Source organism: Bacillus rossius (genome assembly GCF_032445375.1).
Source record: "Bacillus rossius redtenbacheri isolate Brsri chromosome 9 unlocalized genomic scaffold, Brsri_v3 Brsri_v3_scf9_2, whole genome shotgun sequence".
Lineage (NCBI taxonomy): Eukaryota > Metazoa > Arthropoda > Insecta > Phasmatodea > Bacillidae > Bacillus > Bacillus rossius.
In genome coordinates, this window is record NW_026962013.1 from 5,052,991 (window position 1) to 5,078,809 (window position 25,819).

The 25,819-nt window shown below is 39.2% G+C and overlaps 1 protein-coding gene and 1 long non-coding RNA gene across 6 annotated transcripts; one reads left to right on the forward strand and one right to left on the reverse strand.

Moving 5' to 3' along the window:
• Positions 1-1,994: 1,994 nt before the first annotated feature.
• Positions 1,995-23,369, reverse strand: LOC134543331 (LIM and senescent cell antigen-like-containing domain protein 1). Of its 5 annotated transcripts, none has more exons than XM_063388289.1 (9): positions 23,271-23,369; positions 18,131-18,175; positions 14,139-14,249; positions 13,114-13,226; positions 12,019-12,211; positions 10,094-10,235; positions 7,144-7,260; positions 6,145-6,286; positions 1,995-4,949 (listed from the first exon to the last, which is right to left on the reverse strand). In XM_063388289.1, exons 2-9 carry the CDS (start codon positions 18,136-18,138, stop codon positions 4,750-4,752), a joined length of 1,026 nt encoding a protein of 341 aa, XP_063244359.1. In that variant the 5' UTR covers positions 18,139-18,175; positions 23,271-23,369; the 3' UTR covers positions 1,995-4,749. The 5 variants fall into 5 exon arrangements, with proteins under 5 accessions (XP_063244359.1, XP_063244358.1, XP_063244357.1 ...); XM_063388288.1 differs by having other exon boundaries at positions 23,186-23,355; XM_063388287.1 differs by having other exon boundaries at positions 23,236-23,288.
• Positions 16,111-18,285, forward strand: LOC134543333 (uncharacterized). Its single transcript, XR_010076919.1, has 2 exons — positions 16,111-16,223; positions 16,692-18,285. It is a non-coding gene; the product is annotated as an uncharacterized LOC134543333 (long non-coding RNA).
• Positions 23,370-25,819: the final 2,450 nt, after the last annotated feature.

Sequence of the window (25,819 nt, forward strand, 5' to 3'; positions counted from 1 at the left end):
TGGGTGGCTAAACTAGATCTATCCTTTTCAGTCATAACTACCACACAATTAAATGTTATATAAAAAAAATTGTAAGGGAGGATGGTTAGGAAAGATCTTTACAAACACATTGTAGATAAATAAGCAATTTCTTTTTTGAATAAGACTACATCAAATTTATTTAAAACTCAATCAATTTTAAACCGATTATTAATTTATGTGGTAAATCTATTATACGGCATTCCTAGGTTCGCACATTCTCTAGCCACTTGCATTTGGGTTACTCTAAGTGCATTCTGGTACATGTTACCCTTGACCAACAGGCTGTGCATGGTATCAGAGATCTCTTTCAAAGGGCTCGCCTAGACGTGGGTCTATATGAATTTGTGTTAATGATACGAATACACTTCCTGGTGCTTCTAGGAAGGTATTGGTGTCCTCTAGGCACATGGCTCTGAACCAGTGCATATACTTCTCGTGTATTGGCCAACTAGGATAGTTAAGAAATAAACATAATATTAGTGGCAGAGAAATTAAGATAAAGGTGTACTGTAAATCTTGTGAGTGCTTTCAAGAATCTCTATTGGGTGTTTCATTGCTAAATATTATTTTAAAAACACTTTCTTTAGCCATTTTCACTCCTAAAAATACAGATTAAAAACTAAATTTGTAAACAAAACTCTTCATCCTCTCTCAGCCTATTTTTAAACATAAACCACTTGGTTATATCAAGCGGTTATTTCCGAGTTCTGCATACTGTATGTGCGCCCAGGTCAGCTGAGCCCTTAAACAGTAATGCTTGTATGTTTGTTACCACATAGAAGCATATAGCTTTTTTTTAAACCACATTGCACAGTTTACATGTTTCTTTGGTTTTCCTGTTAAAACTATACCAATATTAAATGATCCGGAAAAACCACTAATCCAACACAGCCGTGGTCTAAAATGTGGCCGGTTAATTGACTTTCTCTCACTGCATTTCTTCATCCTGTAATTTCCCTTGCAGAGCATACCTTACAAATACAGTGGAACATGGGTCTGGTAGGACAGTGCGTGTTGTACCACATAGAGGATTCCTGAATGTTAAAACCAGACAATAAATTCTGAAATAACAAAACTGAACAAACAACATTCGAGTGATTTTGCTTTATTAAGTTAATTATAGTGGTGCACTTAAAAAAAAAAAAAGTACAATATCAAAGTTTTGTAATCACTACATAAATGTAGAATTTTGATCTGTAGCTACAACTTATGAAGTGTGTCAAAATGTTTCAATTCCTTTAGTTATTTCTCATCTGAATGCTTACGTAAGTATTTTGAGTGTTTGAATGTTCTAGCTTCCAAAGGAGATCCCTTCCTCGTGAAGCGACAAGGGTCAAGAAGCTCATCGGGTCTCAATGGCCAGCTCACCAATTCTCGGGAGGCACGGCCGAGTCGTGAGAAGCACGGCCGAGGCACGAGTGGCGTGACCAAGTCTGTTCCAGATACCTATATTAATGTGACAGAGCATGTCGGTAAGTGACTCCAAACGATTTCTGGTACAAGGCCATTTATTGCAGACGTGCAGGCAGTTCTGTCTCGGCAGAAGATACGCAAGTCGAGGCAGCGAGTAACAAGGCGATAAGATGAGTCGGCGGTTTGGAATCACAGCTGCAGCGCCCTATTTTATCGCCTATCAGGCCAGGCCTTCCATTCCAAGCAAGTCTCGAGAGCTGGGAGGGAATGAAGAAACTTGACGTCTGTCGGTAGTTGTATGTGTGAAACGCATCAATATTTATATTTTCAATCTTCATTCTTTGTCAATGAGTGGTATGAATGTTTTAGTAGATTCACTACAAACGTCTTGCTGTTCAGACAGACACATAGACGCGTCGTCAAAATGACTCTTCTGGCGGAATGAAAATTCTCTTCAGAGATTATTTTCGGAAATGATACAATTTAAAGTTGCATAATAGCAATTATCATGGAAGACTTGGGTCTAGGAAGGTAGGTCAACAAGATTGAAACCCAAAATGTGAACAATTATTTTGTTTAATACAAGTAAAAATTTTTTTGTAATACATAAATTGCATAAAAATAAACCTGATATAAAAACTATGTTCCAATTGTTAAATATGGCTCAGGTACCAAGTAAAATAATTTTTAAATTGCAATATTAGAAAGGTCAGGTAGGTTAATACATATAAATATTAATTTTTTTCTTTATGTAATTAAGGTTTTGCTTTATCTCCATTAAAAAAATACACAACTCTATGTTCACTCTCCGAGGTTTCAACAACATTTACTCCTCTGGAACCCATAGCCAAGTGAACACTTACAACACACCAAACACTGACAATTAAGTTTTTTTTAAAAAGGCAAGCAACAAGGCACATGATATATAATTCCACAGTTACACACCGTGTTACAAACATGGCTCTCGTCTCACAAGCCTACTGCTAGCTAGTACAAACATTCAGTTAAGCGACTTGGATTCTAAGCAACAAAATTGGCAAATAATTAAATAAAAAACAGAGAGTTGAATTAGCAATGCAGTTAGTTTACAATACAAATAAACACTGATATATAACAGCTCACTCCGCTAGTATAACTGCAAGGTATGAAACGAAGCAAGTAGGCATGTGCCAAGCTTCCGCTAAGCAAATCAATCGAAGCTCTTTTTAATATTCAATTTGACTTTGCCAGGAAATTTGCTTATCGTTTTACTTGAAGTATCGGTTGTAATGCGAAGCTTTGCATCTGCTGCGAAGCTTTGCATTTGTTGCAAACTTAAAACATTGGAAACATCAAATTTGCTCATGATATATTTAGTTTTTTTTTAATGCAGTGTATACTCTTAAAAAATTAAAAGACTGTGGTCCATTTGCCATTATGAATGCTCAATAATTATATTATACATATAGTTATTTTATAATTTGATTGAATGTACATAAGTTTGGCCCAATTTGATGATCACTTAATCAGTTCAAACATTACAAATTTTTAATGATTATGTTCTAACTTCAATCCTGTATTTTATAAAATAAGTGTAAAACAGCTTTGCCAAGAACTATATTCGCAATTAGATTCGACTTTGCAAATATTTTAAATATTGGATTTTATATTTTCGCTTCCCATCAAACAACTAGTATCCGCACAGGCCTGGATTTAAGCTACATTAATACGTTTTGTACATTCTGAACGACACGTTCGACCAAAACTGCGCCTGGAAACCCGTAGTTTTAACAAACTTTTGGGAATCAATGATCATGTACATGAGAAACTATTTTGGAGTTGGGGCAGTACCAGCAGTCCACTCAAGTGATCAACAGATGGTATAACTTACCTAAGTCCATCAAGTTCCACCTTTCGCACAACACACACTTAATGTTTAGCTATAACTGGACCCCAAGCCTAATTTGGAGGGGAGACAGGTGTAATATACAACTGTTAAACTGTTGATTTGAATAAACTATTATCTACAGTTGTTTTTGAATATTTAACAGTGTTAATACAGTTCTGAAAATCTAACCAAAAAAAATTTGCTGACCAGAACTTGTGGAAACTTTTAATATAGTTCTTTAATGCGCAACACAAGTGGAAACTATATTTTCCACTTTCCAACAACCAGATCATTAAAAACAACAAACTACTTTCCTTTCTCCTAATCTCAAACGCAATTCCAATAAATGCCTCGCAGATTGACATTCATAAAGACATCCCACTCCTTAGCAGTTTCCAACCAGTGCATAAATGAATGACTGAATGAACAAACTTTGGTTCAGTCTTCACTGTCGTATCCTCAGTCAATACGAAGTTCCATTACAATTATCATCTTATGAACAACCCTTACCATTAGAGTAATTATTAGAGACCTGCAAAATTCGCGGATTCATTTTGCGATAGGCTAGCATCAAAACAACTATACCTTTGTACCGTTTCTGCGATCGGCCCACATTTTATCCGGGGAACTTGGAGCCAATGGGGAACACTAAACCAAGAAAGTGCCAAGTTACGGACAGTCTAGTTGAGACATCTCAAGCGTCAGTAGCCAATGAACAGGTGTCATTTCCGCGAGTATTTAAAGCAAGGACTGTGGAGTCTATCCTAGAGGTCAATGCATCCGCGAATTTTGCAGGTCTCTAGTAATTATATCAACACAATAACCTAGAGACAAGATTATATGGTGGATTGAGAAAAAAAAAAACAACCTAAAATAACACCAAAAAACGCCATTACACCATAAAACAGCGAAATGCAAGATAATACACCATATAGCAAAACTTAATTCAAAACATAAAAAAAAGTAATCTTTTAATGTTTGGAATTCAAGGAATGTCATTATTTTCAGACAAAAAATTGAGTGCATGGGTCACAAAAATTTATTTAATTTGATTTTATTTTGCATCTCTTTTTGAATCGCTTCTAAACCAGCCAATGCTAGCCAATTGATTTTCATTGTTCTGTATGTAGCTGTTTCAGATTAATTTGTCACAAATTATTTATCGTAAAAATGCAGAATACAAATTTTACCGTTATTTTGGTGGAGTAAGTATTACAGAACTAGCTTCCATAAAACTAAAAAAAACCACAATCCTTTGTTTTAAAATTTATATAGGAATAAAAATAAAACTATAAAATCTTGTCTCCAACCACACCACAACTCACGGTAGTGACAATTTCCAACAGTTATCATAGCGAAGGTGTAGACAGTGTGAGTTATGAAAAGCGAGAGAATGATCGCGGGGCAGAGGCCCGACAAGGGGGCCACGGGGCGAGGGGGCAGAGACCTCAGGCAGCCAGCTTCTTGGGTATCTGCTCGTGGGCCCGCCGCAGCCGGCGACGCAGCTCCGCGGGGAACTTCTCGTAGCACTTCTTGCACACCGGCTTCAGGTCGAACTCGTAGAACTTGGTCTTCTGGTTCATTTTCAGGTCACAGACGGAGCAGGCGAAGTGGTGCACGCACCACGCCTTGTTCAGCGCCGTGAACACTGCAACAGGGCGCGCCGACCGCTCCCGGTTCTCAAACAATCGACGAGAGGGAACCAATTGATCAAGGGGGCCAACCTAGTCAGTGTATTTGAGTTAGCGAGGCCTGCTAGCAAGTGTGACACTCGCCGGTGCTTCTGGCGCGGTATCGCCTCCAAGCGCAAGGCTACGGATGCATAAGGCTACTATGAGATCTGGGCGGTAATATTTTCTTTGCAAGAGATTTGACAAAAGGACTTGGTCAGTACTTTTATGTCCTGACAGAAACAAATATTCATCAAAACTCTCCAATTACACGGAATTTTTAAATATTGTACCAAACTGTGATCTTACATTTAAAAACACAAACACAGTAAAAGCAATAAAAAAATACTAAAATTCAGCTTGTGTATGTAACCTCACTCTGCCTTTAATTTAAACTTGACCAGACAAAGAGACTGAATAAATTTCTAGGTGAGTTTGTTTTTTAAAACTTGGCTGCCAGAAAACTTGAAACATTATTTAGACATCTTTAATGAAATTGCATAATTATTGCACCCCATTAAAAATTGCCAAAGTGAGCAGGGCTTAAACCAGCTAGAGAATTCCCCCCCCCCCCCCCATTTTTTTTTTAAATATTTGAATTGAACATAAATAATTTTTCAAATAAAATTTGAACATATGTACAGTGAAACTTTTTTTCAGCACTTCACAGGATTACATAAACAAAACTGATGCAAAATAGAGTAAAAATAAAGAGCAAGAAATACATATATATATATATGGCTCCATGATAGTGTGATGTAAAATCCAAGAAAAAAAATACAGCACTGCACTTTCTTAAACCAGCAAAATTTTATATTACCTAGTTTTATTGATTCAACTGATTATATACAAAAAATAAAAATACAATATTTAAAAAAAAAAATTTTCATTATCACAAACTAGTTGTTACATAAAGAAAGGCTGTATATACTAAGATGTAGAAAACAAATAAAAATTACTCAATAAACATTCTTAGCTTTATATGTGTTACACACTTTCTTATGATATTTTTTTTTGTGAACGAATCATACTTTTCTGTTTCTAATGATAATGAAAAATAAAAAATTAAAAAAAAATTAATTAAAATGGAATGTTTAGCCTAGTAACAAATTATCCAGTAAAGTTAAATAATTTTTCTGAATACTCGCAAACTTGTACGAGAGCGTGTCTTACCGTCTCCGGCAATGACCTGGTTGCACACAAAGCAGAGGTTGCCGAACAGCTGGTGGTAGTGGGTCTCGCAGTATGCCAGGCCCTTCTTCTCGTAGTGGCGGTGCCCGAAGAACGGCTTCTCGCACTTGGCGCACACGAAGTGCTGCAAGCAACACGCAGCACGTGGTTCCCCGCCCTCTCGCGCAACCGAAAAATTAAGGAGCGTTCGCGGACCTCTTCACCACACAAGCTTCACCACCACCAAGAGGTAGAAAAACCATTTGAAAATCACAAAACCCACACGAGAAAACAACAACGCACAAAAATAATTTGGTCAGGTCAACTGTCCAGAACTATCCCTGGAAATATCTTAAATTTGCAGCCCCTAACATTTAATTTGATCACTATTGCATTTACGTTATAATTTCAAAGTAAGGCAGTAAAAACATCAACATTTTTTTAGATTAAAAGGTGAGATACAATATACGCAAAATGAATTCAATTTTTTTTTTTAATATAAAACTTTTAATAGTGTGAATCGAAATTTACTAATTGCATACTGTACATCTTGCTTTAATATTGCGGAGCAATGCTCTTATTTGTAACGTGAATGTGTGGTCAGGATAAATTTAAAATTTAATAGGGAAATGTGTGCAAAGTCTACACTGGAGTTCTTATTTTAGCTGCTCGTGGCTTTCACGGTGACACATCGCCGCCTGAGTATTGGAGTGTTCTGTGTCCACTTTTTAGGTTTTTTATGGTATGGACACGAAATTAATATTAGTATTCATTTGTACTATATCCACACACGTCTACGCACATAAAAATGTTTGTTCTTAATTTAAGACCAATATTATTTTGTTCTGTGTCATGATGTTCATAGTTTTTTGAACTTTCAAATGCTTACATCTCAGTTCCGACTTCAAGGGACACAGAACACTCCGATTCTCAGGCGACGATAATGTTGGGCCACGAGGGGTTTCGGTTGAGGACCTCTTGAGCACGGACGAAGCCCCTCACCTCGACGTGCCAGTGCTTGCCGAGCGCTGTGACGACGCGCTCCTCGATGGGCCGGCGACACGCCCCGCAGATCGGGATGCCCATCTTGTCGTGGCAGCGCAGGCAGTAGAGCTCGTTCTGCACGCACGCGGCACATGGTCACGGCACACACCTTCCCTGCTTCCGAGGACCGCACCATGAATCGTAACCCACGCTTAAGATTGCAGGACAGAGTAAATGGCGACCACTGATGCTACCCGGCTTGTTAACGTTAAAAATCTTATTTTTCATGCCATATTTCTGTGGTATTATGGAAGAGAGGGTCAAGTCAAAAACATTGAATTTTAAGAGAGGTGGAAGAAAGTCAAGGATTATTTGAAGGATATGCCTTTTGACACTTTATATGGTTTGTAGTTTTGTGTTGTCTGTATAAGATATCAATAATTAATAATATATGGAATAATATTTGACAGTGAAAATAATATTAGACTTTCTTCCACCTCTCTTAAAATTTGATGTTTTTGACTCAACCCTCTCTTCCATAAATCCACAGATTTAACTGTATTAAATTTAATATATTTTTTTTAAATTTTACTATCTATTGACTTTTAAAGACCATAATTTGGTGTCCATGACAGTATTATAACAGTAGAAGTAAACCTGACAAAAAAAATTTTCAATGGTACACACAAATTAGAATTTCACTGGCGACACTATTTGTAGCAGTGGGTTACTATTAATAACAACACATCCATAAAATTAAGTACAGTGCTCAAAAGAGCAAAAATTTTAATATTAAATAATGTAAAAAAAATATATATTGTTGACAAAAATACCTAGTTGAAACCAAGAAAGCATTTTTTGAACACAACTCATAAATAAAACAAATAATATTATCAGCTAAAGCTCTTAATGAAATTCAACAGGAATCTATAGTTTCAAAATTATCATTCTAAATTTTAGTTTAACAAAATACAATGTTTCGATAACATTTGAAAAAGTTTCATTACATTGCAAAGTTGTCTCAAACATTTTATCTCCATGGCATATACCTGGCAACAGAGCACAACGAAAAGGAGAGCTTTAATGGCAAAAATCAGCTTGAAAAGACAGAGAGTTTTAACCGCACACAGCAAATTCAGGAGGAGACGCGCTGTAGCTCTGCACTGACAATATTCTTATTCCATAGTTCTGTGGAGGTGAGCTTGAAATTGAAGACAAACAATGGCAAAATGTGTTTTTATACTCCAACTATAATTTTGGGACTAAACGGATAAAATAATTCAAAACCTAGAAAATGATACTACGTAGTGTATGCAAAGACTAAATTAATTGTCACTATCATCAGTTTTGAATTTTACCGTAAACCAAAATTGTCAGAAATAAGTAATTTTAATTAAAATTTGCCGTCCCACCTGCTCTGACACATTTCAAATTAAACACTTTAAAACAAAAACATAACGACTTCACCTAAGATAACTCTTATGCTTGTGTGATGGATGTCAATTTGTGTTATATGTACAGTCAAACCTCTATCTATCGAACTCGCATGTATCGATTGTCCGTGTTTATCGTATACTTTCTACGGTCCCGGCAAAATTGCCATACAACTGAGATTAAAAAAGTCCGCTTGTACTGATGTTCGAATTATCGTTTTGTCCGCATTGATCGTACAAAATATGTGGTCCCGTCACTATAAATTATAATAGATGATCGTTTAACCATAAAGATTTTGCAGAAATAACCATTTCTTAGAAAGAAACCGTCATAAAAACAGTAACGATAGTATACAGTAGTAAAAATCACCTTAAATCTGCAGCCAAGTAATGGAGCACGTAAATATGAAGAAAAGACAAATGAACAACAACTTACGAAGAAATATGGATGATGTACCATAACTACAGTACAAACCCAATTGTTATCCTAAGATAATTACCATAAAAAGAACTAAAGATTCTTAGTCAATACCATAATTACTACAGAAGCACGATAGCTACCACATTTGCACTACAGTTACCGTAATGCAGTACTACTACGAAAAGTGAAAAGGGTAATCGTGGATTTTTAGGTTATGGCAGTCTCTCTCGTTTTTCAGTAATTTCGGCCGAAAATTAACAAGCGTATCAGAAGTCGGCAGAAATGCCGATTCAACTAAATATCGGCAAAATCAGCTTTTTCAGTACAGCTCTACATTTGATGACATGAGTAAACATATTTCAGACTTTAGGATATTGAAAAAGACTTTAATTTCCATGTAGATTTATTGTGGATATGTTTTTATTTTTTTTGCAAGTGTAAATTGAATTAAGTACAATACTATTTTTATTTATTTTTCAACTGATTAACTTTAATGACAAGTAACTGATATATTTCTGACCCTAATTTTGAGGTTGAAATATTTTTTTAAAATTCTTAAGAGTGAAGTCCACATCTATTGAATGTCCGCATCTATTGAATTTTTTTGTTGGTCCCCTGAAAAACGATAGATAAGGTTTGACTGTAGTAGAAAAACTAAAATTATCATTGTCCCATGTTCCTGCATTATGGACATAAAGAATAACTTATAAACATATAATTCTGTCATTAATTACATTTTATAGTTTGAAACAACATTAATATCACACTTAAGTATCTAGCAATTATTAGGGACACCTGTATTTCGCGGTATTTCACAAAACACTGTAGCTTTTTCTAAGAGTCATGGCAAATTTTGAGGGTGTAGCAGTACGGTGACCACATTCTCATCGGCCCCGTCAAGAGCGGGACGACACCTCTCACCGACCTCAGCCAATGACCACAGGAGGGTAGCTACAGTATTTTGTGAAATACCTTGACACGAAATGTATTCGCAAAATACAGGTGTCCCTAGCAATTATCAATCTCATGTGAGTGATGTGCACAGAAGTAAAAAATGTTAGTCCAGAGACCAGGCGATCGGGTGGCAGGGCTGCCAACCACGCAAGCTCCTCACCATCTCGTTGGCGGCGAAGCCCGGGCGACTGCGCACCTCGCGCGCGTCCGCGTTCAGCTCAACCCCGCACGCGGTGCAGTTGAAGTGGTAGGGGTGGTACACCTCCCCGCGGAACCGCAGCGGCCGGTCGTCGATGACGCCACTGCGAGCCACACGCCACACGCTCCGTCACCGATCCTCGCAGACACAACACAGGCAGCTACAACCGAGGGATCGTCCATTAATCACGCGAGGCTTGTAGGGGGGGGGGGGGGGGGGAGTGTCTGGAAAAATCACGAAATATCACAAGGGGGGAGGAGGGGTGTATAGAGAGATATCACGTGTATTTATTTTTTCGCTCAATTTCTACTTATAAGCCTTTCCTTTATTATTTTTATGCCAGTGAGAATAAACCTGCAACCTTAATGTGTGTCTGGACATTTTTATCACTGTGCTTAATTTTCCAGAATTAAATTAGATTATATACCTATATTTGAAGATAATATTCTGAAATTTTTAAAAATATTTTGTACCAAAAAAATACACGTGATGTATTGGGGGGGTAGTCTGAAACCTCACCACAAATCACTAGGAGGAGGTGGAGGGGGGGGGGGGGGGGGGTTAAAAAATTGCTAAAAAAACAGTATGTGATTAATGGACGACCCCCAACCAGCCAGCGAGCCACACGGCACGCCAGAGCCCATCAGCCGAGGCCCCCCGCCTACCCGGGCACACACGCAGAGAGCATAGCTACAGGAGAAGCCAAGCTATTTGAAAACTGCTCAAAATATCCATGTGGTTTCTGTCCACACAAAGCATGTAAGAAAACGTGAGGGCGGACGAGAAGTTCAGGATCCTTATTTTGTTTTTAAACTATATTTTTTACAAGGGTGATAATTCCTAAATGCATTTTTTTTTCAGAACAATTTTTAGGTGTGAAACACCCGTAATAGATTCTTGAAAGTACTCCGAGGATTTGCATTAAATCTTTAACTTCATTACTCTCCCATATAATGTTACGGTTACCGCTGAAATCTATGCACGACACGAAGACTGCGTGCCAGTCCAGAGCCATACGCTCATCATCCTGTCTCACCCTAGCACACACACTCCTGACTAGGCATGTCCCTTGAGGAGCACTGCTTTAAACTTTCTGGCATTTTTACACTTTTTTTTTGCAATGATTTTCTGTTTGAGTTATCCATCCATCAACAACATTTTGCCATGCCAGGTAATGAACAGCATCCCTCCCAAGCTTTTAAATCTTGTTACAATCTTATATAAAGTCACAGGCTCCAGTGTGTGACTGCAGAGAAGAAATGATTCATCATCTCCAGAAAGAAAAAAAAAAATGTTAAATAGGTCACAATAATCAACAAATGCTGACTTTCAAAACAAGTGGTCCCAAAATTCCTACGTCGCGAAGAGCAGAGATTCCCAACGCCTGAGCAACTAATTTGGTACCGGGCCACGGAAAATTTCCCACTCTGCCTCAAGCCATAATTGGGGTCAGAAAAATTATAATTATAGATAACTGAGTATTCACAAACGATGCTATAATATGTTTATTGGAAACAAAATGCTATAACTCGCATACTACCTTGCACCTACAGACAAAAATGTCCCATATAACCAAACTCGCTAGTAAGAAAATTAATTTTCTTCCTTACCAGTAGCAGAATTAACATGAATTCAGGTTAATGTTTTATAACGTCTTTACATCACGCGATAGGGGGAACAAAAATAGGTTGGTGCCTATCCAAGGGCATTGCAATTTTAAGATGCATAGAGTGTTACGTTCACAAAATTTAAAATAATGTAAATCTGTTTTAACTTGGGGGGAAAAAAAGGTTTGGGGAATATCTGAGTCTTGTTCGGATAACTGGGTGACCGGTCGACGGGACGGTCAGGGGGTCGATCCTGAACGACCCCTGAGGAGGACTCACTGGCACTTGTGGCAGACGTATTTGCCGCTGCCGATGGCCTTGGCCTGGGCGTTGCAGTCGTGGCAGAGCGCCCGGCCCTGGTAGCGGATGAAGCCCAGGTCCGCCAGCTCCTTGCCGCAGTCCTCGCAGCGGAAGCAGTTCGGGTGCCAGTTGGCGTTCATCGCCTTGATCACGCGCCCGATCACGAACTCCCCTGCGCAGCCGGCGTCGCTCTCATCACCACACGCCCGGCGTGGGTTCACAAGCTCGTAGCGGGGGGGAGGCAGGAGAGCCCAGCGTTCAAAAACTATCATAGGTATTTCCCCATTACTTCCACAGTGAAAGATTGGGTCAAAAAAATTAGTTTTTTTAAAATGTCCTTTTTATTTACTAATATAGTCGTATAGATGTTCAGCACACATGTAGCAACATCAAAAGTGTTACAGCTTTTATATTCAAACACTCATTTTATATCTAGTTCATTGGCTTATTCTTTAATGTAACATGAGGTTTGAAGATGTTTTAAGTCCCGTCATTTACGAAGTGGGGAAAATCGCTGCTGACCAGAAATTGGCGGAAGAAAATGAAAGAAGAAAAAATCACGCCACAATAAATCTTTTGGCTCATTTTTAGTTTGGGAAATTCTATAGTTAAGTCAATTTTTTAACACTGCCATTGAATCACATTAAAAAAGAGCTAATAGAAACAGGTTATTTAAAAAATGAAAAAAAAAAATTACCAAATGTTAAAATATATTCTCTGTGAAATTAAAATACTTGACATCATGTTTCTAAAAACAGCAAAAATACTAGGCATGTGCATATATCAGTTTTATTGCTGGAATCAAATTTGAATAATCATATAAAAATATTCTCTAATATGATTATCAAATTTTAATAGCAAGACTGGGAAAAAATATAAGATATTTTTAGTTAAAAACTATAGTAACCACTCACGCTCAACTCAATTTTTAAGGACTCTTCCAAAAATTAATCAATCCTGGACGTGATGATATAAATAGCGAACTAGGCTCAGCTCAATTTAACTGAGAAATCTGCAGACCCGCCCACATCTCTAGAAAGCTGGACAAAGCGTCCAACGGGCACGGACACTCACCGCACTTGCCGCAGCACGGCGCGAACAGCACGTGGAAGTCGTGCTCGCAGTACTTGCGACCCTCGAACTCGTAGAAGATGCCCTCGGGGAACGGCCGGAAGCACTGGGCACACCTGCGGCAGGAGACAGCGTGAGGCGACACTCGCCACTGGCCACGGGGACGAAACTGTGGCGACGAGCGTCTCCAGAAACCAGGCAACTGCTGCTGCACTCCACGATACACGCACGACACAAGACAATATTGTCAGGTATACCAGTGGTTGAAAGTGGACACTTAAAATACAACGTACTCATGACTGTCATGTTGGGGTGATTTCATTAGTTTAAGGACAAATTCAATGAGTTAAATTCTTTAGATTAACACAACTAATGTCTTTCAAAGAAAAAATACAGAGATACTAACAAAATGCATGCAAACCCTTAATAATTATCATACTGTGGTCTTTGTATCGGTTAAGGTTCTCATCTTGAGAGTGAAAATGGCAAGGATCTAAAATTGTGTCAAAAATACATTGCTGTTATTAACACTGTCACAGATTAATGAAGACTTTATATCTTATAAAAACCACACATGCAACTTCATAGCAGGAATTTGTGAACTCTTAATTTGGAAAATCAAATAAGCCTAATTTTTCTGACAAAGAAATTCTGTATTCTTAGTTATTGGCGATATAGTAAATTACAAATAAATATCATTTAAAAAGATAAGTCGTGCAAGTACATATCAATGCTATATTGTGTATTCATATTTTCTACAAGTAAGCTACACACAGAAAAAAATATTTATGATATTTAATCAATAAGCACACTCATATTAGGTATTAATACAGTTAATAAATAAATTTGTTTTATTTGTTACTACTATATGGATTAACAATACTTGATTTCAACAGACTTCCACGACACACGTTAAAATGTCAGCCATGTTGAAGCTAGGTTTAGGACAGAAGCTACCCGGTGGTCACCGTCCGGCACAACGGCCGCACTTCCGCCTGACTTGAGCGACGAAAGCGCACTCGACTCACACGAAACACTGCTGGTGCCACAGCTCCCCGTTGGAGTTGACAATCTTCTCGTGAGGCTCGAACCCGTCTCCGCAGCGGGAGCAGAACATGTTGCCCAGGGACATGCTGACGCTGGAACAAACAAGGGTGTGGCTCCAAGATGTCGTCCCCGCTCGTCCGACGATGGCACCACCGAGGCCGCAGGTTATTGCAGTTAGTCTGTGGTTATCTGCGATGTCCGACAACCACACCGCCACCGCCACACATCCACACGTATGTTCCTTGGGCACTGCAACTTGTGGCCGTGGGACAAGCATGACTAGAGACCGGAAAAATTCGCGGATTCATTTCGTGATAGGCTGAAATTCAAACATGTGTACAATTCTGCTGGTTCTGCTATTGGCTTGCGGTTTAACTGGAGCTCTCTGGGCCAATGAGAGACTATCGACCAAAGAAGCGTCGAATCACAAGCTAACCGGTGGAGACGACTCACAATTTAGTAACCAATGAACACACGTGTTTACTTGAGAAGTGCAGAGGATAATGGAGGCCATCCTAGAGGTCATTGAATCCGCGAATTTTTCCGGTCCCTAAGCATGACTAACTGTAAGCCACAACAAAAATATGTTAGTATCAACAAAAAATTTATTTGAAACATTTTTATAAAAAATAAAATTAAATAATGATTCATACAGCTGACAATTACTTGGAACATTAAAATTAATTACCAACAATTTTTTTGTACATCTTTTAAAAGTAACTATGTTGAACATATTGCATATTTTTATTCTATAATGAATGATTTCAATTAATTTTTTTTCCTACTTATCTGTGAACTGATCATAATTTGTTTCCATACTTAGCTGATACCGGTTTTCTTTGTACATAACTATTTAAATAATTTTTTTATAGTTTTTCTTATATAGACATTTGATATTTTACTTAGGGTAGAAGTACATCAATTTTATTCCGTACTATTGTACAGTAAAATCATTTGTGTGATAATGTAGGATTATATTGCCTACCACTAATAAATATCATCGTAACTAATATAGTGTTTGGCCTCAACTTAATGATACTAGATTTTTCAAAGGGACACAAAATTAAATAATTCGTTGAATGCCGTTTCCTTCCTGCCCCAAGACAAGAGAAGCACCTAGCGAGGGATACATCCCTCCGCGGCTGGTCCTAAGTGCTCAGCCTGGCAGGAACCGACTATACCTGGTGCCCCCGGGTTTGGGCAGCGGCAGAGGGACGGGGCCGGCCGGCGGGGTCCCGTCTCCCAGGTCCTCGTAGTCGCACGTGGCGTCCTTGACGCTCGCGGAGCTGCCGTGGTGCGCCACGCGCCGCGCGTACAGGCTGCTGTGCTCCAGCGCCTGCAGCGCCAGCGGGAAGTCCCGCACGGGGCCGGCCATCTCGCGCGCTTCCCCCAACCCCGCTGTCCCGACACGCGACGCTTGCTCCCTCCCCAACCTCGCTGTCCTCCCGACACGCGACACTTGCTCCCTCCCCAGCCAGTCTTCACCCGGCACTGCTGCAGCCCACTACCATCCTGACACTACTGCAAGGTGTCCACACGAAAAACCATTCACTCTTCCATCTGTTGTAACAAGAAAACAAGTAGCCACACCAACACGAAATTAAAGCAGAAAAAACAAAAATTTTAAAAATTCAGTAAAATTATTCCACTATGAACCAAAATTTCATTTCAGGCCAACTACACACGAAAACTGGAACAGAAAAATTTTAAAATTCAGTAAAATTATTCCACTATGAACCAAAATTTCATTTCAGGCCAACTGCACACGATAAACTGGAACAGAAATCTGTTGAGGAAACGTTAACACTTTTAGCAACGGAGTCACTTCTCCCCTCCGTGTTGACACGGTTGCGTAATCTGTTCCTCCTCCCCCCTCCTCCCTCTCCACCATCCACAGGAAGCCACCGAGCCAAGTGCAAACAACTCTCCACAATCTTTATCTGAGGCCTTCTGTTGGCACAGTCACGTCGTCGCAACCACCAGCGCACGCCAACCGTGCCAGCTGCAGGAGCCAATTCACAGCTGGCCGTGCTAAAATAGCCAACACAAGGGCTCTATGCGATCAGGTGAGCTGGACGACGAGAAACAAGTTAATGGAGTTCTCTAACAGCCCTCCCAATCACTTTCACCAGAAAGACGTCAGCTAGCGTATTAGCTTCAACCAGATAGCACTCGCATCACTTTCCCCATTCTGGCATGAAATTCATATTTCAGACAAATGAGACTCATGAGTAGTTATTTAGCAGTGTTTACTGAAACCTAAACTTTGTAGCACACCTAACTCCCATACAATTGCAGAAAAAAATGCCCAATCACTTCTGTGCCAAAAAAATTGCCAAAGTTAGAAGGAAAGCCAAGTAACTTATCTCCCATTTTAACTGCACTACCAGCACATCCCAAGACAGCACCATCTTCCAGATAACAACACTCGCAACTGAGAAGCCTGTTTGTTGGTTGTGGTGAGGGGAAGCGTCGGACAATTAGTGTCACTTGACCTCCGACGAGGCCACAATCTGGGTCAATTACTTTGTCAGCAGGGTTGTGGCGCTGTTGGGGGAAACAAGCCCCCCCCACCCCTGCTCGAAGACGCAGCGCGCCGAAGCTGGGCACGCACGCTCCAAGAGCATGGCAGTGCTTAGGACGGCACCGACCTGGCATGCAGTCTCCTGTGGGACTTTACGGAGCGACCCCATCATTTCATGGTGGAATATTGAGCATAAAGGCTTCTTGCATGTGTCTATCCAACTGACAAAACCCTGTAAAAGTTTATCATGGTTGATCCTAATGGCATGATCCTCAATACATTGATCCTGTGGTACATGATCCTTGCTGTTTTAATTCAGTACAAAGATCCTGGATAAAACAAATATTGTGATGAAAAATGACTTATGATTGTTTATCTAATAAAATTAAAATTAAAAAATTATTTTTTTTTTTACTTCCTTACATTGTTTGCATTGTAATATTTTTATTTTCAGGATCTTTTGACGTATTAAATTAAAACAGAAAGCATGATGTACCACAAGATCATCTGTACAGGATCATGCCATCATAATCAAGGGATAAACTTGGATAAGTGATACGGAACTTTTACCCAAAACTCGGTATCAACATTTTCATTCATTAAAAATGCCAGTGTAAAAACGTCTTGCTGTCCAAAAACTACACATTAAAAACCAAACCATGAAATGAAAATACAATAGGAAATTGAATAGTTCTTAAATGCTAATAGTAATCAGACACATTTAATAAATGTTGAACAGTTTATAATTAGCTAACACCTCAAGTTCTGCATGCAATTTGTTAGCCACCTTAACCAGAAGCAAGTTGCACGAGTGAACATCCACGAAAACGATGGGATACAACATAGGTTTAGGTGAAACAAAAACAAACCTTCCTAATAGGCTCAGTTACTTAACATTTAGGGACAGAAGAAAAGTGTTCAGTGTATTTCAATGTGCACCTATAAATGTAGCATTACTCATATTACATTAGATACTGAATTGCACATGTGCACCATTTGAATGTTCTTGCTTTTTTTGTTTTTGTGTGCACATGGCAAAGAAGTGTCTACCATTGCATCTGTTGCGTGAACAATTAAATCTTTGTTTTCACATGTTTAGTACAGTTGCCACACAAAGGCACATGCAAATTTTTGCTGCACCATTAGGCTGACTGGTAATAAATCTCATCAAGTTAGCAACAAATTTGAGAAGCACGCTTCAGAACCCAATGACTTTTAATAAGTGGCCACAGTAATTTTTTTTTTTTTGATTTCGCAAATGCAAAAGTGAAAGCTGCAAAAGATTTGAGTTTGTGACACGATCTGAGCCTGGCTACTAGCCACTGGTTCATGTGAACGGCACTGCTGGCAATTGGCTACGGAACACACAATGAGCATGAAAGAAGCTACGCGTGGCTTTCAAACATTCAACCATCCGCCAGTCGCAATGAACTGCGTCATCACACTCACCCAGGCATTGGTCACTTCTCCTAAGACCAACGGCAGGCCTCGAAACTGCAACAAACAGCAGAAATTCAAATTTAATTTGATGCCACACTCAAAATGAGTAATGATACATCATGGTCCGCACCCTTTCATCCAATAAAAAATAAATGACTTTTTAAGGGCTCCTTTACTTCATCAATTTACTTCACCACTATCAAGAGAAATAAAACTATTTGTAATATCACAAAAACTCTCAAGGAAAAAAAAAATTAAATTTTTAACGCATAGAAATAATTTCATCGGTTAGTTAAATTCATACAGATAAACCTCTATTGTCCATAATTATCTCTGGAACATATCCAACCCAAGCCTAGTATGTAGCCAAAATTTTAAGCCCTAACATTAAATTTTATCACATTTACATTTACTTTATAAGTTCAAAGACAGTAAAACACATGTTTACAGATTAAAGGTGAGATACAAAATACACAACATGAGTTCAAAATGATTTTATACATAAACTCTAATCATGTGTCTCAAGATTTTCCAATTGTACTGCACAAAGCATTGTTTTCTGCCAAGTCCAAAACAAAAGCACATTAAAATGCCTGCATTTATCCATTACTTGCATGCTATCAATCTTTATTAAAGGAGTTTTTTCAGGATTCTTTGTGAACTGCAAGGACTTTCAAAGGCCCTAATTCAATTAAAGGCAAATTAAGGACTTTTTAAGAACATGAAGGAGGCGTAGGAACCCTGTACACCAATAAAATAACAATAAATATGCATGGAAACATTGGCTAAATTAGTGCCACATTAAACACTGAAAAATATATTCATTTATGTACATAACTTTATAAAATAAAATCCTGAGCATAAAAATTGAATGCATACATAAAAAACATATACATACATAAAATTTACATAAATACTTGCAAATTTTTAACATGTGTTTTAATGAAATCTTTTATCTCAAAATTACACTTACCACACAAACTTTTAACAGTCATAAAAGTTTACCTTCAAATTTAGTACCTATCTACCAATGAACAGAATGCTCATAAATAGCAGATCATAAATTTTAACGGAAAGCAGGGAATGCAAAAACAACAAATTTTTGTTAAGGAACGTATGACTGGAAAATGAACTTTGCAAAGTTACAGGCGCGAACAGTGGCGCAACAATTTGAATTTGGCGGGACTACTGCAGCGGCTGAGACGACACACTGTCGCGGCTCAGAGACATTCACACGCTCTGTGGGGAGCACGCGACGAGAAGGACGTGTAGAGTTAGTCAAATGCACTAACAGCCAGCTGTCTGTCTGGTGTACAGCACACTGGTTGGTTGTGGTACATTTACACATTTTGATTTGGGTGATTAGCGTAGTGACGACTGTTAGCATGATACTGAGATTACATATTTGACGAACAGCAATGGCACAGCAGACTTGACACTCGCAGAGATGGCGGATATATTAATGGTAAACGGCCAGGTGAAAAAAAAAATTGCAGCAGGAGCAGAGGGCATCTACCAATGGTGCTTTCACAACAGACGTGTGGCCAAATAGGAAGATCTTCATACGTCTTAACAGCAACTGCCTGAAACTTGAGAGTTTCGTACCACGAAGGGTGATGTACACCAAGACTGCGTGTGGTTTACACAAACATCTACGTCGCTGCGCTGCGATCGTGCGTCCCCTCAGCTAGTGAAGTAGACCCTGATGCAAGCCAAATTCAAATTTGCGTGTTACAGTTCGCCCCTGAGACTTTTCAGAGTTTCGTTTCCAGATATATATATTCCTCAACAAAAATTTGTTGTTTTGGTACTCCCTGCTATTTGTCACTCTCCATACTAGAGCCTGTTTGTGAATATATGATTGATACAAGTTATCTAAAACTTGGAATTTACCAGAAAGCTATGATTTTTACCAAAACTGTGGAAACTAAAAGTGGGGGTCGCATTGTATCCACAAATAATGTTCGCAGGCTTTCACGGCCATTGTCTTAAATAGCTTGGCTTCTGGGTTGTAACCGTGTCCTTGGCAAATAAGTCACCGACGTTTCGGTCGTTACCTAGGTAACTAACTAGATAAATGCTCCCTAATGATGGCGACTGCAATGTTGACCGAAACGTCGGTGAATTATTTGCCAAGGTCACGGCTACAACCCAGAAGCCAAGCTACTTGTATTTTGCCATTGGAAACGATTTAGTTGTAAAACTACACGCTCTCCTGCCTGTGAACTGCACCACTTGTAGCACTTTGCTCCGGGGCTTCCTGGACCTCTGCATAGGCCCGACAGAGGAGAGATGCAGGTTGAAGAAGAGGTGCAAATGGAGTCTGCCCCTGGGTTTTCTTTCCGCTTCTCTTCCCTGTGGCTGCTGGCGAAGGCACCCATTCCCCCTTCCCCCCTCCTTTTTCACCCTCCCAGACTACCCACCGTATACACATTCTTTCCTTTCTGAACAGCTGCCCCTTTTGAACTAGTTATAAAACACGACTTTTTTCTGTGTCTTGGTTTTTCAAAAGTAACCATGTAAATCGCTGCTGAGAAATGTGGCACCAGAAAGGGTCTAGTAACCTAAATATACAAATTTAATAATTTAAATAATTTTAAAGTGCTACGTATGTACTTGAACTGTGATTTCCAATCCAAAAAGTCTATTCATTAACTCAATCTAAAAGTTTGGGGTCACATTATTTTTGGATGAATACAGTTTTTTTGCCTTATCATAACAAAAAAATTTGGATAAATACCTCAAAACTGAATTGAAACCAAAAATTTTAAACTAGAAGCTGGTAAGGACTAATGTAGTGTTTAAGAGTGTTGTGCCAACCAAACTTGCTTCTGGCAATCTGTTGCAGTGTAGCACTTAAGTGGCTCGACTAAGCAGCTAGGTGACTAAATGGTAAAATTCTTACGTCATGGCTTTTTCCAGAAATAAATAAAAAAACAGAAAATCCTTTTTTCGAAAACTAAAGATGTTCGTGTATTTATCCTAAAACAGCATCTTTATATTCCTGCTGGTTTCTGAGAAATCAAAGTTTATCGCTCACATTAAATAACCTGAGAATTGATGCGGCCACCACCATTTTTGGCTTTCCTGCATCAGTCTGTATGTTTAAGTTTTGGAGAACTTTAGTCAAGTTGTGAGAATTGTCTATTAGGTTAGGTTAGCTACCTTAAAAATACTTTAAAGCATTGAGAACAGTTGTTGGGTTAGTATAGCTACATTAAAAATACTGTTAAATATTTTATGGTTGCTTAGGAATTACCAATTTAAGATAGAGCTATCCTTCCTAACCAACCATTTAGATGATTTTACAGTATTTTTTATGCTGCTACACTATCATCCACAAAATTGTAAAGTAATTTTAATAGAGCTAACCTAATCCCAACAATCATTCTCACTATGTAACAAATTTATAATATTTATACTGAATATGCACCAACACAACCTCGGAATGGAATGTTGTGAATGTTAGGTTGCCGATCCTGTGTTTCTCCATATATAAGAATTTGGTAAATATGTAGAGTAGCGGTATATGCAAAAAAAAATGCTAAAAATCCGAAAATACTTTTAATCTATGCTCTTTCACTTCCTCTTTTCAAATCAACCGGCGGAGATAATAAATTCCAAATACTTTAGGAGATATCTAATTTTTTAATTTTGCAATACAACACCTATACAACCATTTGATTGTCGCCACTTTTGTTATTTCGCCGTGTGTTCGTGAATGCGTAATAAATAAAATGGTTGATTCGGTCAGGTCAGTTACATTATTAATACTTTCAAACTAAGCGGACATAAAAAATAATGTGAATTAATTTTAATGGTTCTTTAGTTTTAAAGTATTTATAATGTAACTGACCTGACCTAACAAACCCGGACAAATGATAAAATGTTTTTGTTACTTATTACTTGCGCAACAATATCCAAATAAAAATAAGACTTTAAAATTAGAAACGTTAAAAACCCACCTAAATTGGAGGCGGGTACATTTCCTTTGCCATTAGAAGGAAATGATGTAGTCGTTCACCTACGTCGCGATACCTCCGACGGAACATTTATAAATAAATAAATAATCACGTATTGGTTCATTTGAATACTGGCCAATCACGGAACTGTCACGTGACAAAATTATCCAATAAGAAACATAATAGATACTCGTAAACCAGAAACAATGGTGATCGCCGCATGAATACACAGGTATTGTGATGAAAATTAAAAAATTCGATATCTCCTAAAGTATTCGGAATTTCTTATCTCCGCCGGTTGATTTGAAAAGAGGAAGTGAAAGAGCATAGAATAAATGTATTTTCGGATTTTTAGCATTTTTTTCGCATATACCGCGACTCTACATATTTACCCATCACTTCATCCAAGAAATTTGATTGTTTTTCAGATATAGTAATAAATAAGTTTCAAAACAACTGCACCAGCAGAGAGTACAGTGCAAAGAACACTCCCATCTATCTAACCGTAGCATTTGATGACCTATTAAAATTACCCTGAACAAACACAGCAAGTAGAGGGGTGCTTGCCTAGTTATGCTGTGGCAAGAATAGTAACACATACATGTGGCTGATAAAATGATGTTGGAGGGGGGAGGGGAAGTACGAATATAAGAACATATTTTTATGGGATAGGTAATAAGAGCAACACAATTTTCAGGTTTTAAACTACCACCAGCATGTGATAATGAACTCTCTCCGAGATTAAGAGAGTTTACACATGATTTTCAATGCAGACAGGTCATCTTCCGAATGGCAGTTTAAGAAATGGCACGCCCTTTTTATACATATATTTTATTTCCAAGACTTTTTAAATGTTTTATGTCAACAGACTTAACAAACTGGATATATTTTTTTGTGATTTTATTCATTCTACAAGCGTTTCAAATTCAAACCAAACTGTGACTTCAACAAAGCACTGAGTAAATTGTGATATCCGGTCACTCCCACTTCCTCTTTACAGGACTTGTCCAAAATATAAATGCCATACGCGCAAGAGCTCCGTACGACAGATTACATTACTTATCAGCTGTTCGAAACATGACGTAACGTACAGCTTACCTACCTCAACCTCCCTCTATTCAACAAACACACGTACAGATAAGCGAAGCTTACCGACGACACAATTAACGGAGATTACAAACACTCACTTAATAATGACGTCAGCGGACAGTTTGGTTTCACGAAAAAATTTCCATTTATGGTTGTACCGTTGTAGACAAGAAAAAATAGATTGACAACTATCGACTAAAAGAAAATCGATAGATGTTGAATTCACTCTGCATTTTCAAACATAAAATAATGTGTATTGTCAGTTAATTATTATTTGGTTTACACACCGTGCAACAGTGGACATAATAGTAGATACTAGAGAGTATAACAACATAACTTCGTCTGCTTGTACGCAATTTTCAGACTCCAGTAAGCTCCTTCATAGTTCTATAAACCCTAAGGCATTGTTTCTTAGTACGTTCTTATTGGAATTAAGAATGTCACAGGGCTAACCGTACATACATATTAGCTGTTAACATTGTTTTCTGTTGCCATGGTTTCATTTGTGGTCATTAATTCTCCCCAGAATTAGAAAAGTACATATGAAGAAGATCGAAACAGTTATAGGCCCTTAATTAAAACCTGGGTCCTAGCTTCATTATCATCACAGATGGTCAATATATCTATCCCTCTCTACAATACCTTTTCACCACATACTCGTTACCCATCTCAATTCTTCATGTTGCACTCTACCATGTTTTTAAATACCTTCCAAAAAGTGCTGACACTGACCACCAGGACTCGTTTCAGGCAAAGGCTGCTAAGCCTCATCAGCACCTCACCAGGTCAAGTGCGACATGTAGTGAAATTTAAAGTGTGTGATGTCTCAAACAGCCCGCGCCATCAACATCTCGATAGACACTTGCATGGATATCGACTGCACCACATACATCACTTAGCTGGGTTGATGCCGTCCCCACTACCTCCTATTATTTTTACGTGATTTTTGTTTGGGTTCGAGATCTCAGGGAGGGTTCGGCCTTGTGGCTAGAGGTAGGGGTTAACGCAGTAGGGCCCCCCGAGCTGTTATGGCCACTCGGGACGCCTGAAGAAGAACACAAAGTTACTGGTGGATACTTGACGAATTTATTATGGCACAGCCCTATACATAGTGCTGCCCGTTCTGGCTGTAACGGTTGTCCCGAATCGAATAGTCACACGCGCAGCCCACTTCCTCAGTGGCGGCTCACGATTTTACTGCGCGTGAAGGACGTACTCTTGCACTCGATGCGGCGATTACAAAATAAACTCTAATATGACAAATTATACCTTGATGAACAAAACACTTCTCTATTACACGATACTTATTATACTGGGCTATTGGCACGTAGGCCCGTATCTCCGGCGACTCTACATGATTCCTACACGTGTCCCAGGGACTGATTCGTTAGTACATTTGGTGGCACAATAACTCTGAGTTCACTGCAATAGAGTAAGTAAAATTTTTAGTTTTAATGTACTCCGTGGTCGGCCTCACCCACTTGGCCAGACACAGCCAGTCGTTACACTAATTATTCTTAGCACCTTCATTGACAGTTTTGTTTTCTACATAAATTTTGTACTTTTTACGCGGGCCACATGTGTGGACCCACACTAACCATATTTCAGTTAGCAACGAGGCTGTTTGCTGTTTCACACTGACGCCGTCCCCGTTGCCTAATCTGAATTTACGTAAATTTAAGCTGGTAAGTTAATTTTGAATCTCAAGGGGGGGTTCCTGGCCTCGTGGCGGTAGGCAGGGATGCGGCGACAAAGGACTCCCCGGGCTGTTATGGCCTCCCAGGACGCCTTATTAATGAGACACACGAGTTCCTTTGGTGATTTATTGCGGAGTACACTCTACAGGTCACACGTTCATGTGACTGGCCGCTTCACCGTCGACCTAAGCTCCGCGCACCTGGACCTGCTAGGGTCACTGCGAGAGTATACGGACGTGGCGTGACGAGTGAGGACGAACGGTCCCACGACTTAATTAAGGGAACACATGACACTAAATTACTGTGGTTAGTCCGCACAAGAGAATGATTGGCTTATTAAAACACGTTACACTAAGTTACTGCGATTAGTCCCGCACAGGAGAATAAGCCACTTATTAAAACACGTTACACTGAATTACTGCGATTGGTCCGCACAGGAGAATAAGTTACTTACTAAAACACGTTACACTGAATTACTGCGATTAGTCCCGCACAGGAGAATATGCATGAGCGGATAGTCCGCGGGGTGGCGATGGCCACGTTAAGCTGGGTACGGACACGGTGGAATCTGGAGCGATATCACACACGTGGCCGTGGCACATCCCAGGTGTATACTCGTCCGAAAGTTTTGGTCGCGTTCGGCGCAGTGCCGCCCTGCGTGGGCAAAGAACTATGTCCCGTGGTGGGACGTGAAAGCGTGAGGCGCAGGTGCCACGACGGGTCACCTAATTGCATACGTAAAATATAAAAATCCCTGATGGGATACACATGTTATTAAAAGACCGCGCGTGACTGCTAACGGCCGATTTGGGCCGACCGGGGAGCTGATATAAAACGTTTGGACTATATTTACCTATTGCAGTTATATGGCGTTGGTGCAAAAATTGAAGGCTCCCCGTGCGTGGGCTGCCGGCCCGGGCGAGTGCTGGATGGCGACTGACTAACCTCCC